At 39.1% G+C, this 14,033-nt stretch overlaps 2 protein-coding genes and 1 pseudogene across 7 annotated transcripts in view; all 3 read left to right on the top strand.

Moving 5' to 3' along the window:
* LOC107145002 (adhesion G protein-coupled receptor E2-like) overlaps positions 1 to 14,033 on the top strand; it is a 452,375-nt gene that overhangs the window by 281,395 nt on the left and 156,947 nt on the right. The window lies entirely within an intron of this gene.
* Positions 1,431 to 2,400, top strand: LOC107144988 (annotated as a pseudogene).
* LOC107144987 (olfactory receptor 7A17-like) lies at positions 11,958 to 12,926 on the top strand. Its single transcript, XM_015488843.1, has one exon. The coding sequence runs from the start codon at positions 11,958 to 11,960 to the stop codon at positions 12,924 to 12,926; it is 969 nt and encodes a 322-aa protein (XP_015344329.1).

Below are 14,033 nucleotides of genomic sequence, written 5' to 3'. Positions count from 1 at the left end.
TTGTGGGACCTCTGGTCTAGAGGATGGAACAAAAGCACTTGTCATTCAAAACGTCCAAGACCCTCATCCCACTTGGAATAAAGTTCAAAGAATTTCCAAAATCTTTGTCCAGAGAATGTTTTAGGCAAGAGCCCTCTAATGACTATGGCAGTCAATAAACCTGCTTCCTGAAAATTCCTTGGCTGACCATGTACTCCTTCCTGCCAATCTGTCCTTTGTGGATATCTGCTTAATCTCCACCATCAACCTAAAGATGCTGGTGAACCTCCAGACACAGATCAAGTCATTACCTTTGAAGGCTGCATCATACAGATTTATATGTTTTTTACTTTATTTGTAGTGTTGAACAACTTTCTCTGACCCACATCATCTAAACACAGAGTAGAAAATAGCTCTAGCAAAAGGAAGCTCAAATAGGTCACGTGTTGAGGATATTCACAAGCTGGAACTTTAGGGTACCTTTTGCACACCTATGTAAAGAAAGATGATTTGATATCAACAGCTTAAACAAGGCCCATTCCTTTCTAATAATGTGACTGGGAGTGAGAAGAACAAAGTATGTTGTGTGTTTAAAGCAGGGTGGTGTGTGTATGTGTGTGTGTTCATGTGTGTTTGTTCTTAGGGCTCAGAAGAGGTTTGACCAAGAGGGACCTGGGCTCAGTATTATTGCAAGGGGCAGATGAGTTAAACCACAAAACAACAACATCTGAGTCTCCTGCTGTCCTGAACCTCAACAGCACCGAGGCCCCTCTGTTCTTCATTATTCTCTGACACCCACTCACGTCCCTCTCCCTCTTGCTCATCCTGCTCATCACACTGGCTGCCACTGACCCTGAACATCTGAATCAAGCACCTCCCCCGGGGCCTTCGCCTGTGTACCCCTCTTGCCAGGCACACATTTCTGCACACCGTCTTCCTCGGGGTTTCTTTGCAAGTGTTGCCTCTTGTCTTGCCTGAAGCTCCAGGACAAAACAATGCTCCTTCTCTCTCTCCTTCAAACATGCTTTTGATTTTCCCTCATAGTAACTATTAATGCATGACACGTCACACGAGGGTTTCCTTTTCCTATTTACCTTTGCTCTCCTTGGCTTGTATTGCTCCTCCCTTTTTAGATTTAAGAACCCTTCTTTTTTTCAGCACTGATCATTCACTGTCGGAACAGTGCCTGCAACGTGATCATCACTACATTTTATTTCTCAAATGCACCAAAGAAATTAAAATACATAACCTCTTGGGGGAAAAGCTGAGAGTCAGACGATTGTTCCAGTTCAGAGAGGACAAGGGTCCTGTGAAGGAGAGCAGAGTCACACAGAGAACAAAAATTTACATCTTGCCTATAGAACATGAAGGACAGCATTTCTTCCAGGTTCGAATTGCATAATTGTGTCATGTCCATTTTTTTTTCTTTTCTTATTAGTTTCATCAACCAAATGGGTCCAGAGAATGACACACAACTTTCAGAATTCCTTCTGCTGGGATTTTCAGAGGACCCAGAACTGCAGCCCCTCATCTTTGGCCTTTTCCTGTCCATGTACCTGGTCACTGTGCTGGGGAACCTGCTCATCGTCCTGGCCACCATCTCAGACTCCCACCTGCACACGCCCATGTACTTCTTCCTCTCCAACCTGTCCTTTTCTGACATATGCTTCACCTCCACCATCATCCCCAAGATGCTGGTGAACATCCAGACACAGAGCAAGGCCATTACCTACGCAGGTTGCATCACTCAGATTTATTTTTTTTACATTATTTGTAGTGTTGGACAACTTCCTCCTGGCTGTGATGGCCTATGACCGCTTTGTGGCCATCTGTCACCCCCTGAACTACACAGTTATCATGAACCCCCATCTCTGTGGCTTGCTGGTGCTGGCATCCTGGATCATGAGTGCCCTGAATTCCTTATTACAAAGCTTGATGGTGTTGCGGTTGTCCTTTTGTTCAAACTTGGAAATCCCCCACTTTTTCTGTGAAATTATCCAGGTGGTCCACCTTGCCTGCTCTGACACCTTTCTTAATGATCTGGTGATGTACCTGGCAGCTGTGCTGCTGGCTGGCTGTGCCTTTGCTGGTATCCTTTATTCTTACTCCAAGATAGTGTCCTCAATCCGTGCAATCTCATCAGCTCAGGGCAAGTACAGAGCCTTCTCCACCTGTGCATCTCACCTCTCCGTGGTCTCCTTATTCTATGGCACAGGCCTTGGTGTGTATCTTAGCTCTACTGTCACACAAAACTCACACTCCAATGCAGCAGCATCCGTGATGTACAGTGTGGTCACTCCCATGTTGAACCCCTTCATCTACAGTCTGAGGAATAAAGACATCAAGAGCGCTCTGATGAGACTCATTGAAAGGGTGACAATAAAAGGGACATTTGGCCCAGGGCTGGACAAATGCCCGTAGTTGAAGGTCAAAGACTCAGAGACAGTAATTGTGATTCTTTGATCAAATTATAGAAGTAGAATTCATCCTTTCTATTTGGCTGTGGAAATTTATGCTCTTTAACCAATTTCAAATTAAATTTAGTTAATTTCCTGTATGCAACATAAATAAATTTCTTATGAAGTGTTGCCTCTCCCTAGTAGCCTAGATATTTCCCTTTGTCATTTTTCTACTTCTCAAAATTTCCCATAATATCATTATAAATATTTATGTTTTTGTATGTCATGGGTTAACCTGTATTTCTTAAGAATAATGTCTTCACAAGTGGCATATATCATACCAAGATTTTTTTAGTTGTTTTAGTTTTAGAGAGTCATGAGTTTTATTTACTCCTATCAGGAAAACACACTTAGCAACTAAGGCTATTTCTGAAATTTATGGAAATGTCTATTATTCCTTTGATGACCACTGCTTTAACTTCCCTTTTAAGGAATATAAATTTTAACATTCTAGCAGGTTTTAGAAATGGCCATTGGGTTTTGTTCTTCCCATAGGATGATGGTTTGTTTTTAACTTACTGTCCACAGTGTCAACAATCTTCACTGGTAAAAATTAATTATCAAGGTCTGACTCTAGTGGGATTCTATGGGTAAAGACTAATCTGAACAAATAAGTTGAATCCTTGTAGACTTAACGTCAGAGATGAATGCAATGAAGCAAATTTCAAGTCATGCACTGTATTACTCTGTGAAAGTTTTATTTTGCAAGCTGTACATTGACTCACTGATGCTTGAAAGATTGGCATTTCTGTGGAAAGGGGTTTGTTCATTGGAATGAAAGGCAGGTGGCATCTTTTATGGGTTTTTTTTTGGTACTGGGGCTTGAACCCAGGGGCACTTAGCCACTGAATCATATCCCCATTATATCCCCACCCCTTTTTAATTTTTATCTTGAGTCAAGATCTCACTAGGTTGCTGAGGTTGGTCTCAAACTTGCAATCCTCCTGCCTCAGCCTCTTGAGTCACTGGGAATATAGGCATGCATCTCCATGCCCAACTATCTTTTATGTTTTATTATTAATTTACCTATTTCTTCTTGAACACTTTCGATACTGCCTACAAATGTGACTCCTTCCATTGCACCAAATTGTATATTTCACTTTCCTAAATTTTACTGCAATCATTAAAAGATCAGATAAAGAACAACATCATCCATTATCAACCTTCTTTATTCTCAGTATTTCCTTTAGTCTTCATGGTCACAGAATGGCTCAAAAAAAGTGCCCCAGTTCCTGCCCAGTCCTGTAAATCAGGGCCCCACATTTTTTCTGCACACATCTACTGGTTGCTCTGCAGGGGATCTCAGTGTAGTCACTTTATTAAAAATATTTTTTAATTGTAGGTAGACACAATACCTTTATTTCATTTATTTATTTTTATGTGGTGTGGAAGATTGAACCCAGTGCCTCACATTTGCCAGAAAAGTGAGCCATAACCCCAGCAATCACTTTTTAATACAGTTATCTGAAGTATACTTGGAAGGCAGAGAAGTTGTGAATGATGTCTTCACATATAAGAAGCAATGCCAGAGCAAGTAGCAGAAGACAATTACCAAGGGTTTCTTCTGTTTGATTATGTTATGGCTTCAGTGTCACCCCCTTAACTACACAGCTATCAGCTACTGCCACACATCCACCCCTCATAAAATGAAGTGCTTCAGTACAGTGCCATCGTGATTCAATGGAACCATGTGCTGGAGAAAAGTCCTAAAGGCTGACAATGATTTGGACCAACAGGGACCTCTATTTATTACTAATTACCTGAACTCAAATACTATAGTGGTTTTATTCATAAATTTCTGAACTTGGAAGCAGACAAAATGCCTTTCATAGGTAAATGGATAATCAAACTGGGGTGCATCCATACACTGGAAAAGTCATTCTTCAGAAATAGAAAGAAATGAGCTCTTGAGTCTCAGAAAGAACTGGGGGAATCTTAAATTTTCATTGCTAAGGAAAGAAGCCAATCTCAAGAGGCTACATAGCAAGTGATTCTTATCGCATGGCACATGGTTTGGGGTGCTGATCAGTGGTAGAGAGTTTGCCTTGCACACAAAGGCTCTGGTGCTCTCTCAAACACTACAAAAATAACAACAACAACAACAAGCAAACACACTGAATAAAAAGCCAAAACTTAGGACATTCTGGAAAAGACATAACTGTAGAGATCTTTAAAATAAAATCAGTGTTTGCCAGGGATTTGGGGAAAATAGCGAGAGATAAATAGGTGTAAATGAGAATTTTAGTATAGTGAAGGTATTTCACATGACACTGTAATGGTGAATAAATGTCATTGTATATTTGTCAAAAGCCAAAGAGAGTACAACTTAGAGAGCAGACTCTAATGCAAACTCTGCACTTTAATAATAATTATAATAGTAATATCAATTATAATGAATATTGCGCAAAGGCAGCCAGTGTTGTGAGAGGGGTGAGCAAGAGGAGGGTGATGAGAGATGGTGACAGAGAAGGCTGAATGTCAAGGCTGACTCTGTATGATGAGGATTCAGGGAGTCCCTCAGGCCAGGTGTTATTGCATTGACACTTTATTAAGATGGCTATAAATGTGTCCTATCAAGTGAAAGACACCCTTCCCTAACTCCATTTGTTACCTTGAGCTGGCCTGAGTAACCTCCTGGAATATATTGAACCCAGGTCCCCTTTCTGTGAAACTTGTTCTCATACTTAATCACACACACACACACACACACACACACACACACACTGCATATTACTCTCACTTCCACCACTATAAGGCTCTCTTTCCCTTAAAGAATGCAAAAATGGTACCCAGAAAATCTGGTTCCTACATCTCTTATGTATGAGTGAATTTGGATTCCATCTTCTGTGGCCATTTTCTGCCATATTTTTTAAAACCAACTGTAAAAAAATCTGATTAATAAACAATAGAAAGGAATTAATTAGACCGGATTGGGATAGGAAGGTCTAATAAACTCAGGTATTCCCTGAGACACTATAAGCAACAGAAGGTTTCCTAATTTCCGGATACATTCCAACCATAATCATATCATCTTGATGGTAAGAAGAAATCATGAAGGAATGAAAATAAATGTATGCAGAAGACAAATGCAATGATATCTTTTTTTTAGATCAAGACATTTACAGATTGAACATTTCAAGATTAAAAAAAGAGAATAAAACAAAAAGTTTTAAAACAATTAAATATACAAAAAAGCCACAAAAGCTATGCATTACTTATATAAGAAAGCAGAGAACTTGGGCTTTTTTGGTGCTCATCCCATATTTATTTGACCAAGTAGTTTTTTATATGATCCAATAGAAGATAAGGCAGCCCCTGTTTCCTCTCTCCTTTTTATTTTAATTGCAACTTTCATGTATCATTATCATTTTACTAATATCTATAAACCTTATGTCCTTTATTCCATGCTAGACTACAAGATCAATTTGCTATGTTAATCCAACCTTATCTATATCTATATTAACCTACTTGCTTATAGTGATCAGGCCACACCATAACATAATCTCCTTTTTGACAAATCGAGCAGGCAGATTCCAGTACTGGATCTGTTCCTCTTCCAGTGGACAAAGACCTCCCTAAACCATATTCTGTAAAATTCTATATACACCTATTGTGTCTATATCCTTCAAAACTGATAACATTTTTTTTGTTTATTTATCCTTGAAGACAGTAAACATGCACATGATGGCTCCATTGTTCTCTATATTCTCCAGGATGAGAGGGAATTCAACAGTTTTGTTAACACTTGTATTTTTACAAAAAACTTTGTAAAGATATGCACACTATGTACAAAATAGTAAAGAAGCTTTCCAATAAACATCATGGAAGGGGAAGACATCAGGTTAATACAGTGCTTCAATGTCCACCAACAGATGAATGGATAAAGAAAATGTGGTATATATACACACAAGAAAGTATTATTCAGCCATAAAGAAGAATAAAATACTGTCATTTGCAGCAAAATGAATGAAGCTGGAGGATACCATGCTGAGAAAAATAAACCAGACAAATTAAGGCAAGTGACAAGTATTGGGTCCTCCTTCTCATATATATAAACTAAAAAAAATGTTCTTTTTAGTTATACATGACAGTATAGTGTATTTCAATATATTATACATACATGGATGATAACTTCCCATTCTTGCTGTTGTACATGATATGGAGTTTCACTGGTGTTGTATTCATAAATGAACATAGGAAAGTTATGTCCAATTCATTCTACTGTCTGCTATTCCCATTCCCCCTTCAATCTTTTTATTCCTCTTTGTCTAATCCAATGAATTCCTATTCTTCCAGGCCCACACTTATTGTGAGTTAGCATCCACATATCAGAGAGAAATTTTGACCATTGGTTTTTTTGGATTAATTTATTTCATTTAACATGATAGTTTCCAGTTTCATCCGTTTATTGGCAAATGCCATAATTTCATTTTTCTTTGTGGCTAAGTATTATTCCATTGTGTATATATACCTTATTTTTTTATTCATTCATCTATTAAAGGGTACCTAGGTTGGTTCCATATCTTAGCTATTGTGAATTAAGCTGCTACAAGCATTGATGTGGCTACATCACTGTAGTATGATGATCTTGAGTGCTTTGGGTATAAACCTAGGAATGGTTTATATCCATTGTGTGCATGATTACTGTCTTCAAGGATAAATATACAAAAAATGTTATCAGTTTTGAAGGATAGAGATATCATGGTGTATACAGAATTTTACAGAATATGGTCTAGGGAGGTCTTTGTCCACTGGAAGAAGAACAGATCCAGTACTGGAATCTGCCTGCTGGACTGAGTCAAATGGTGGTTCCATTCAAGGAAAGATCTCCCATGTCTTTGAATAGGCAGAATTAATATTGTCCAAATGGTCATACTATGAAAAGTGAAATAAATATTTGATGCAATTCCTATTAAAATTCCAATGATATTCTTCATAGAAATAGAAAAAACAGTCATGAAATTCATTTGCAAAAATAAGAGGCCCAGAATAGCCAAAGTAATCCTTAGCAATAACAGTGAAGCAGGAGGCATCATAATAGCAGACCTTAAGTTATTCTACAGAGCTATAGTAATAAAAAAGAGCATGGTATTAGCATGAAGACAATGGTACATAATAGAAGACCCAGAGACAATTCCACATAAATACAGTTATCTTATACTAGAAAAAAGGCACAACAAACATATTTTGGAGAAAAGGTACCTCTTCAACAAAAGGTGCTTGGAAAACTGGAAATCCATATGTAGCAAAATGAAATTAAACCCCTATCTCTCATTCTGTACAAAACTCAACCCAAAGTGGATCAAGGACTTAGGCATTAGTCCAGAGACCCTGCACCTGGTAGAAGAAAAAGCAGGCCCAAATCTCTACCATGTCAGCCTAGGAACCAAATTCCTCTACAATACCCCTAAAGCACAAGATATAAAATCAAGAATCAATAAAAGGGATGGTGTCAAACTAAAAAAAAAATGGTCATAGAAGAAGGATTCCCAGGACTGGGGAGAGTGCAGGAGGCAAGGTGAAGAGAGCACTGGTGGAAGAAGTGTGGCTAGGCATGCTCAATGCACAATGTATGCCTGTGTGGGAATGTTACAGTGAACCTCCCTAATGTGCATGATTGACATGTGTTAAGAATAATAATTTTGAAATAAAATGAATGAAGAATTGACCATTGGTAGTTCATTAGCTTAAATGAGTCTTTTTATGTTGTATACATAGATCAAAACATCACATTTATCCCATAAATACACACATCTTATTTTTAAAAAATATAAGGGACTAAACCTGCACTGTATTGTAAAAAAATATATTTTTAACTGAATCTGCAGAAAACAACATATAATTCTACCTGTGGACAAACCATCTTAAAACTTAGGAAAGAAACTCAGAAGAAAGAAGATAGACATCTATGTAATATAGAAGATGTTTAAAATTATGGACAGAATTATTTTTTCAAAAGACTACAGAAGAATAACAATCTGTAAATATCTGTTGAGAAATTCTGAAGACTGGATTAAAACAGGTATATAGAAATAATCAGCCAATAAAAATAGTGACCAGATTTTTGGATATTTGCTCCAAATCAGTAGAAGTTTAAGAAAACAACTAAATTGTCTTTCAAACTTTCTGGACTGGAAAAAAAATTTTTAAAACCTGTCACATTACTAGATTGGAATTTTTTAAATAGTTACCCAAGGTGGATGCTAAATTTGCTAGAAACATCAGAAGGTTTTTGGGAAAACATCTGGAGATGGTTATAAATTTGGAAAATATAGATATTTTTTTTTAACTTGGAACTTCTCAGCCTCAGCACTGCTGAGATTCAGGGCCAGATTTCCATGTGGTGGGCAGCATCCCCTGTGCTCCAAACCCCCTCCCCAGTGTGCAGGAGATTCCTCTGGAAGTCAAGAGAGCTTACAGAAAAGTAGTAATAAAAATGATTCATTTGACTTCTAACCTGGTCACAAGGGAAGAGAAAATTCACAAGAATTATTTTCTTTCTGCCCAGACCAGTGCCCAACAGGGAAATCATACTCAGAACTGGAATAACAAGAGATAAATGGGCCTAATGAGCAGATATAGGGAGCTGTAAATATCTCTTCTTCTTGAGGGACAATAGTCCCTCAGTGTGTGCAACCTGGGGATGGACAAGACCTGGTGGTTGCTTTTGATGTCCTAAATCTGGTATGGCCACCAATACTTCACTTCTTCCTTCTGTATTCTTTGGGGACAGAGCTTCTGTCTCCATCACCAACCACCCAGGGTAGAACTGAAGCTTCAAACAGAGACCTTCTTCTCAGAAACCCCCATCCAGGTGAGCCTGGGCATCCTAAACAGGAAAGGTTTAGAGAGAACCAAAGTGAGACCACCTAAGATCAAATCCAGCTTAGTCTAGTGACAAGAAATGGCTGTGCCTGTCTGCTTGTTTGACTAATGAATCATCATTAATTTATTCATAGGCTAAAATAAAAAAATATATATATGTTAGACTCAGCAACACTGGAATGATTATTCACAGGTCAGTAATGGGAACAGAAGTCCAAATGGTGGACTGTGGAGGGAATGGGAAGTACAGGGCACTGTTACCAAAACTGGGCCATATTCAAGATTTTTGGTTAAGGGGGGAGGAAAATTGAGCAAGCAGGAGGTATATGAAGATTTTGCAAAAATAATTTCTTAATATTGGGAGCATTGGGTATATTTTTGTCATTAAAAATATCTGGTCAATGTGTGGCTTGCTAATTCTGTTTTAGGACCTGTTGATGAATGACCACTCTGCACTTTTTTTCTCAAATTGAGTTGCTGCATATGCTGATGCAAAGAATGTCTAATAGGTGAAAAGCATACAATTATGAGCTTTTTTTGTAAGTTTTCCCTTTCTCATGAGGCTGCATATATTGTGGGTTTGTTAGATATGAGGTCTAAAAAAGAGGTCTGTGCAAACTCTTTTCTCTTGTGTGGTAGATGTGCAGGTTTTTATTCCAATGGATGATTGGATTCTTTCAAACATAAAAAGTGGAAGGTTCGTTGGTTGGTTGGTTGGTTGATTGGTTGTTTTTTAGCCAACTTTGCTGTTCACTATTTTGCATTCTTTGTATTTATAGACCTAGTTGGGGAGAATGCATCAACCTTTAACATTTATCACTTTGTCGTGTTGGGAGTTTTCAAACTGCTGTTTTCCAGTCTTTATAAAACACGCAACCTTCTGCAGCAAAGTGTAGCCACACGGCTGTGCTGCAGAACATTAGGACTCGCTCCACCTCTCTAACCATAGCTGGGTACCTGTTCTCCAGCCTCCCTCTGTGTTTCTTCCCTCCCACTTCTGAGCCTCTAAAGATCACTATCCGACTCTCTACTTCTGTGAGGTTGACTTCATGAATTAGAAACCTACTATCCCCAATGCACCAGTGAATAGACTAACATTTATAATCCCTCTGTTGGCTTCAAGTTCAAGTAGCTACTATTTGATCCATACAATATTTAAAACCTGGTTATCTGATTCTGGAAGTTCCATATTTAATATTATGCATAAAATCCCTTTCTCATTTCATCTTTACTACTGTTATACTTTGTGTATTTCTATTGTCGATTTTCGGTTGAGTCCCTTCTCTCATTTTTGCAATTTGCTGGTGTCTCCCCTCTCTCTCTCAGATAACTTGAGCTTTGCTGCCTCCCTGCTCATTCTGTGCATGAAGAAGAGAAAAGCAAAGCTGGCAAACCTCCAGCACCAAGGACGCCCTCCTTCACCAGAGACTCTGGGGACCCCAAGTGTCATGAGCATTCCTCATCCCTCACGCCCCTCTCAGCACTCTCTGTTTACTGAGCAGAATATTGGCTTATGTATCCCTAAATCCAGGGCCAAATGGTCATATGATGATTTGCACACCTGTGGGAAGCATACCCTCTGGAATTTGAGGACTCTGTCTCTATTTTAAGGGGAAATATATTCTGATGTTGACAGCTGTCTTGCAATCCATCCTTCTAATCAGTATGGCAGAGACTGAGAAAATATGCAGTAGCATTGACTTAGGATGCACCGTGGGAGGTGGTGTGTGTGTGTGTGTGTGTGTGTGTGTGTCTTGTGGGGAGTGAGCAGTCCTCAGAATGAGGTGGCTTGAAGTTTCATATTCCATAATCTAACTCATCTACAGATGTCCAAATGTGAACCAGATGACAGAAATAAGGAGGGATGTAATTAGTTTGAAGGATGCCTTTGAAACCAGACCAAGTGCAAGGCACAGCATGTGAAAGAGGAGCCCCTGCATGATAATGTTTCATCAGCAGTGAGACCACCTCTTCCTCAGCCCCCTGGCATCCTCTCTCATCACACTCCCTGGCTCATCCCCCTCACCACACTGGCTTCCTTTTCAGACTTGAGCACCTGGCACAAGCACCTTTCTCGGGTCTTTGCACTGTCTGATCCTCCTGTGGGAGACACACTTCCTCAGTTTACCTATGGATCCTGCCTGTCTGAGGTCTGGGTTCAAATGTTACCCAATTACTGCTCTTGCCTGGCCCCCATAAAATTAGCACCCACCATCCTTCCCTTTCTTCTTGTGGCTTGTTTTTTCTTTAGCATAATTATCTCCATCTGAAAGTTATGTGGCTGTTTCTTTACGTGCTTGTATTTGTCCCCCACCATCAGACTGTAGGAATTCTTGTTTTTCAGCATCTCTACCTATTCCCTAAATGGCCCCAGGAAGGTGGTGGGCTCTAAGTACATGCTTCTCAAATGCCAATGGACTGTCTCCACAGCACTGTAGGAGAGTAACTTCCTGGATAAGGATGGACAGGAGTAAATGCATAAGATGGGGAATCATCCAAAGGGGACCAGGTCCTACATGAAATACACAAACCAATGTCTTGATCATAAAATGCAAATCATGGCATTTCTATGGTTCTAATTATCTATCTGTGAAAATTATATATGTCATTATTCTCCTTAACGGTAGTCACATCCTTCAAACTCAATATATCCCTCCTTATTTCCAGCATTCATCATTTTTCTCTTTCCACCAGATGGAACCCAGAAATAATACACAAATGTCAGAATTTCTACTGCTGGGATTTTCAGAGGACTTGGAACTTCAACCTCTCCTGTTTGGGCTTTTTCTGTCCATGTACCTGGTCACTGTGCTAGGGAACCTGCTCATTATCCTGGCCACCATCTCAGACTCCCACCTGCACACGCCCATGTACTTTTTCCTCTCAATCTTGTCTTTTGTGGACATCTGCTTCACCTCCACAAGCATTCCAAAGATGCTGGTGAACATCCAGACACAGAGCAAGCTCATTACCTACTCAGGCTGCATCACACAGATGTACTTTTTATTGTTTTTTGCAGGGTTAGATGACTTCCTCCTGGCTGTGATGGCCTATGACCGCTTTGTGGCCATCTGTCACCCTTTGCACTATACTGTCATCATGAATCCCAGGCTCTGCATGTTGATGGTGCTGGTGTCCAGCATCATCAGTGCCCTGCATTCCCTGTTACAAAGCTTGATGGTGTTGCGGCTGTCCTTCTGCACAGTCATGGAAATCCCACACTTTTTCTGTGAACTGAATCAGGTGGTCCACCGTGCCTGCTCTGACACCTTTCTTAATGACATGGTGATATATTTTGCAGCTGTGCTTCTGGCTATTGGCCCCCTGGCTGGCATCCTTTACTCCTACTCCAAGATAGTGTCCTCCATCCGTGCAATCTCATCAGCTCAGGGCAAGTACAAAGCTTTCTCCACCTGTGCATCTCACCTCTCCGTGGTCTCCTTGTTTTACTGCACCTGCATTGGTGTGTACCTCAGTTCTGCTGTGACCCAAAACTCACGCCCAACTGCAACTGCTTCTGTGATGTACATGGTGGCCACCCCCATGCTGAACCCCTTCATCTACAGTCTGAGGAACAAGGACATCAAGAGCTCCCTGAAATCACTCTTAGGGAGGGAGACTCTAAAAGTGCCAATTGTACTGAGACTAAAGAAGTGCACATGATTGCAGGGCTCAGTCTTTTGGAGACAGTAATTATGATTCTGTGATTAGATTGGGCAAGCGAAATTGCTCCTTCTATGTGTTTCCCGTAATTTCATGTGTTTGATATCAACTTCTCTATATAATTTAATTAACTCATTTTTCCAGAAAGGGAATTTATGTGTCAACTTCCCAATGTATCCTATAGTATTTTATCTTATCTTTAACTTTATGTTTTACGTTTTATTTACACCTAATAATTATACATAGTTATGGGGTACAGAATGGTAATTCAACATATAATAATCAAATCAGGATAATTGGCCTTTCCATCTCCTTATCATATGTGTGTGAGTGTATATGTATGTGTGTGTGCGTGCATGCATGCATGTATATATGTGTACGTGTGTGTGTGTGTGTGTGTGTGTGTGTGTGTTTGGAGCCTTTAAACTCCTCTCCTTTATTTCTCCATAAAACATATAGTAGGTTGTTTCAAACTATAAGGCTTTCCATCTTTTCTGATATGTAAGAGTTTTTTCCTTTGTCATTTTCTTATTTTCCCAACATATTCCCAACCTTGGAAAAGAAGTATTTGGAAATTTCCATTCGTGTCATAATGCAACATGAATTTATTTTTTTCAAGGACTAGTGGGAAATTATTTATTTATAAACTGATTGATTGATTGATTCAGCCAATCATCATTCTATGGCTGAGAAGAAAAAAGTCTGAAAGTAGTAAAAGTATTAATATTCTACTAAAGAAAACTTTATATAATGAAAATAAGAAACAACAGATATCTGGAATCACCATGCCGTCCTTGCATACATAGTTCAATAATAGAAAAACACAAATTTCTTAAGAATAATTTCTTCTGATATGGCATATGGTGTATAATTTTTTCTTAGGTTTTACTACAGGAATATTTGAATTTTACTACATCTATGGGGAAAAATCTACACTTGGTTAACACTTATGTAATTTTATGATACAAGAAAATCTGAGGCTAGTTTTTTTTAAATGCACTTCTATCATGATTTTCTATATAGCTCCCTTAACTACTCTTCCTGAAACACAGACCTTAGCATAATAGCACACTTCAAGGCTGATCATGGAGTTTTATTCCTTGTGAG

This window comes from Marmota marmota, unplaced genomic scaffold (genome assembly GCF_001458135.2).
Source record: "Marmota marmota marmota unplaced genomic scaffold, marMar, whole genome shotgun sequence".
Taxonomy (NCBI): Eukaryota; Metazoa; Chordata; class Mammalia; order Rodentia; family Sciuridae; genus Marmota; species Marmota marmota.
Note: the sequence above shows the minus strand (reverse complement) of the source record. Positions and strands in the feature narration are given on the sequence as shown.

Coding starts and splice junctions, on each gene's coding strand:
- LOC107144987 (XM_015488843.1), top strand. CDS start 11,958: ATGGAACCCAGAAATAATACACAAATGTCAGAATTTCTACTGCTGGGA.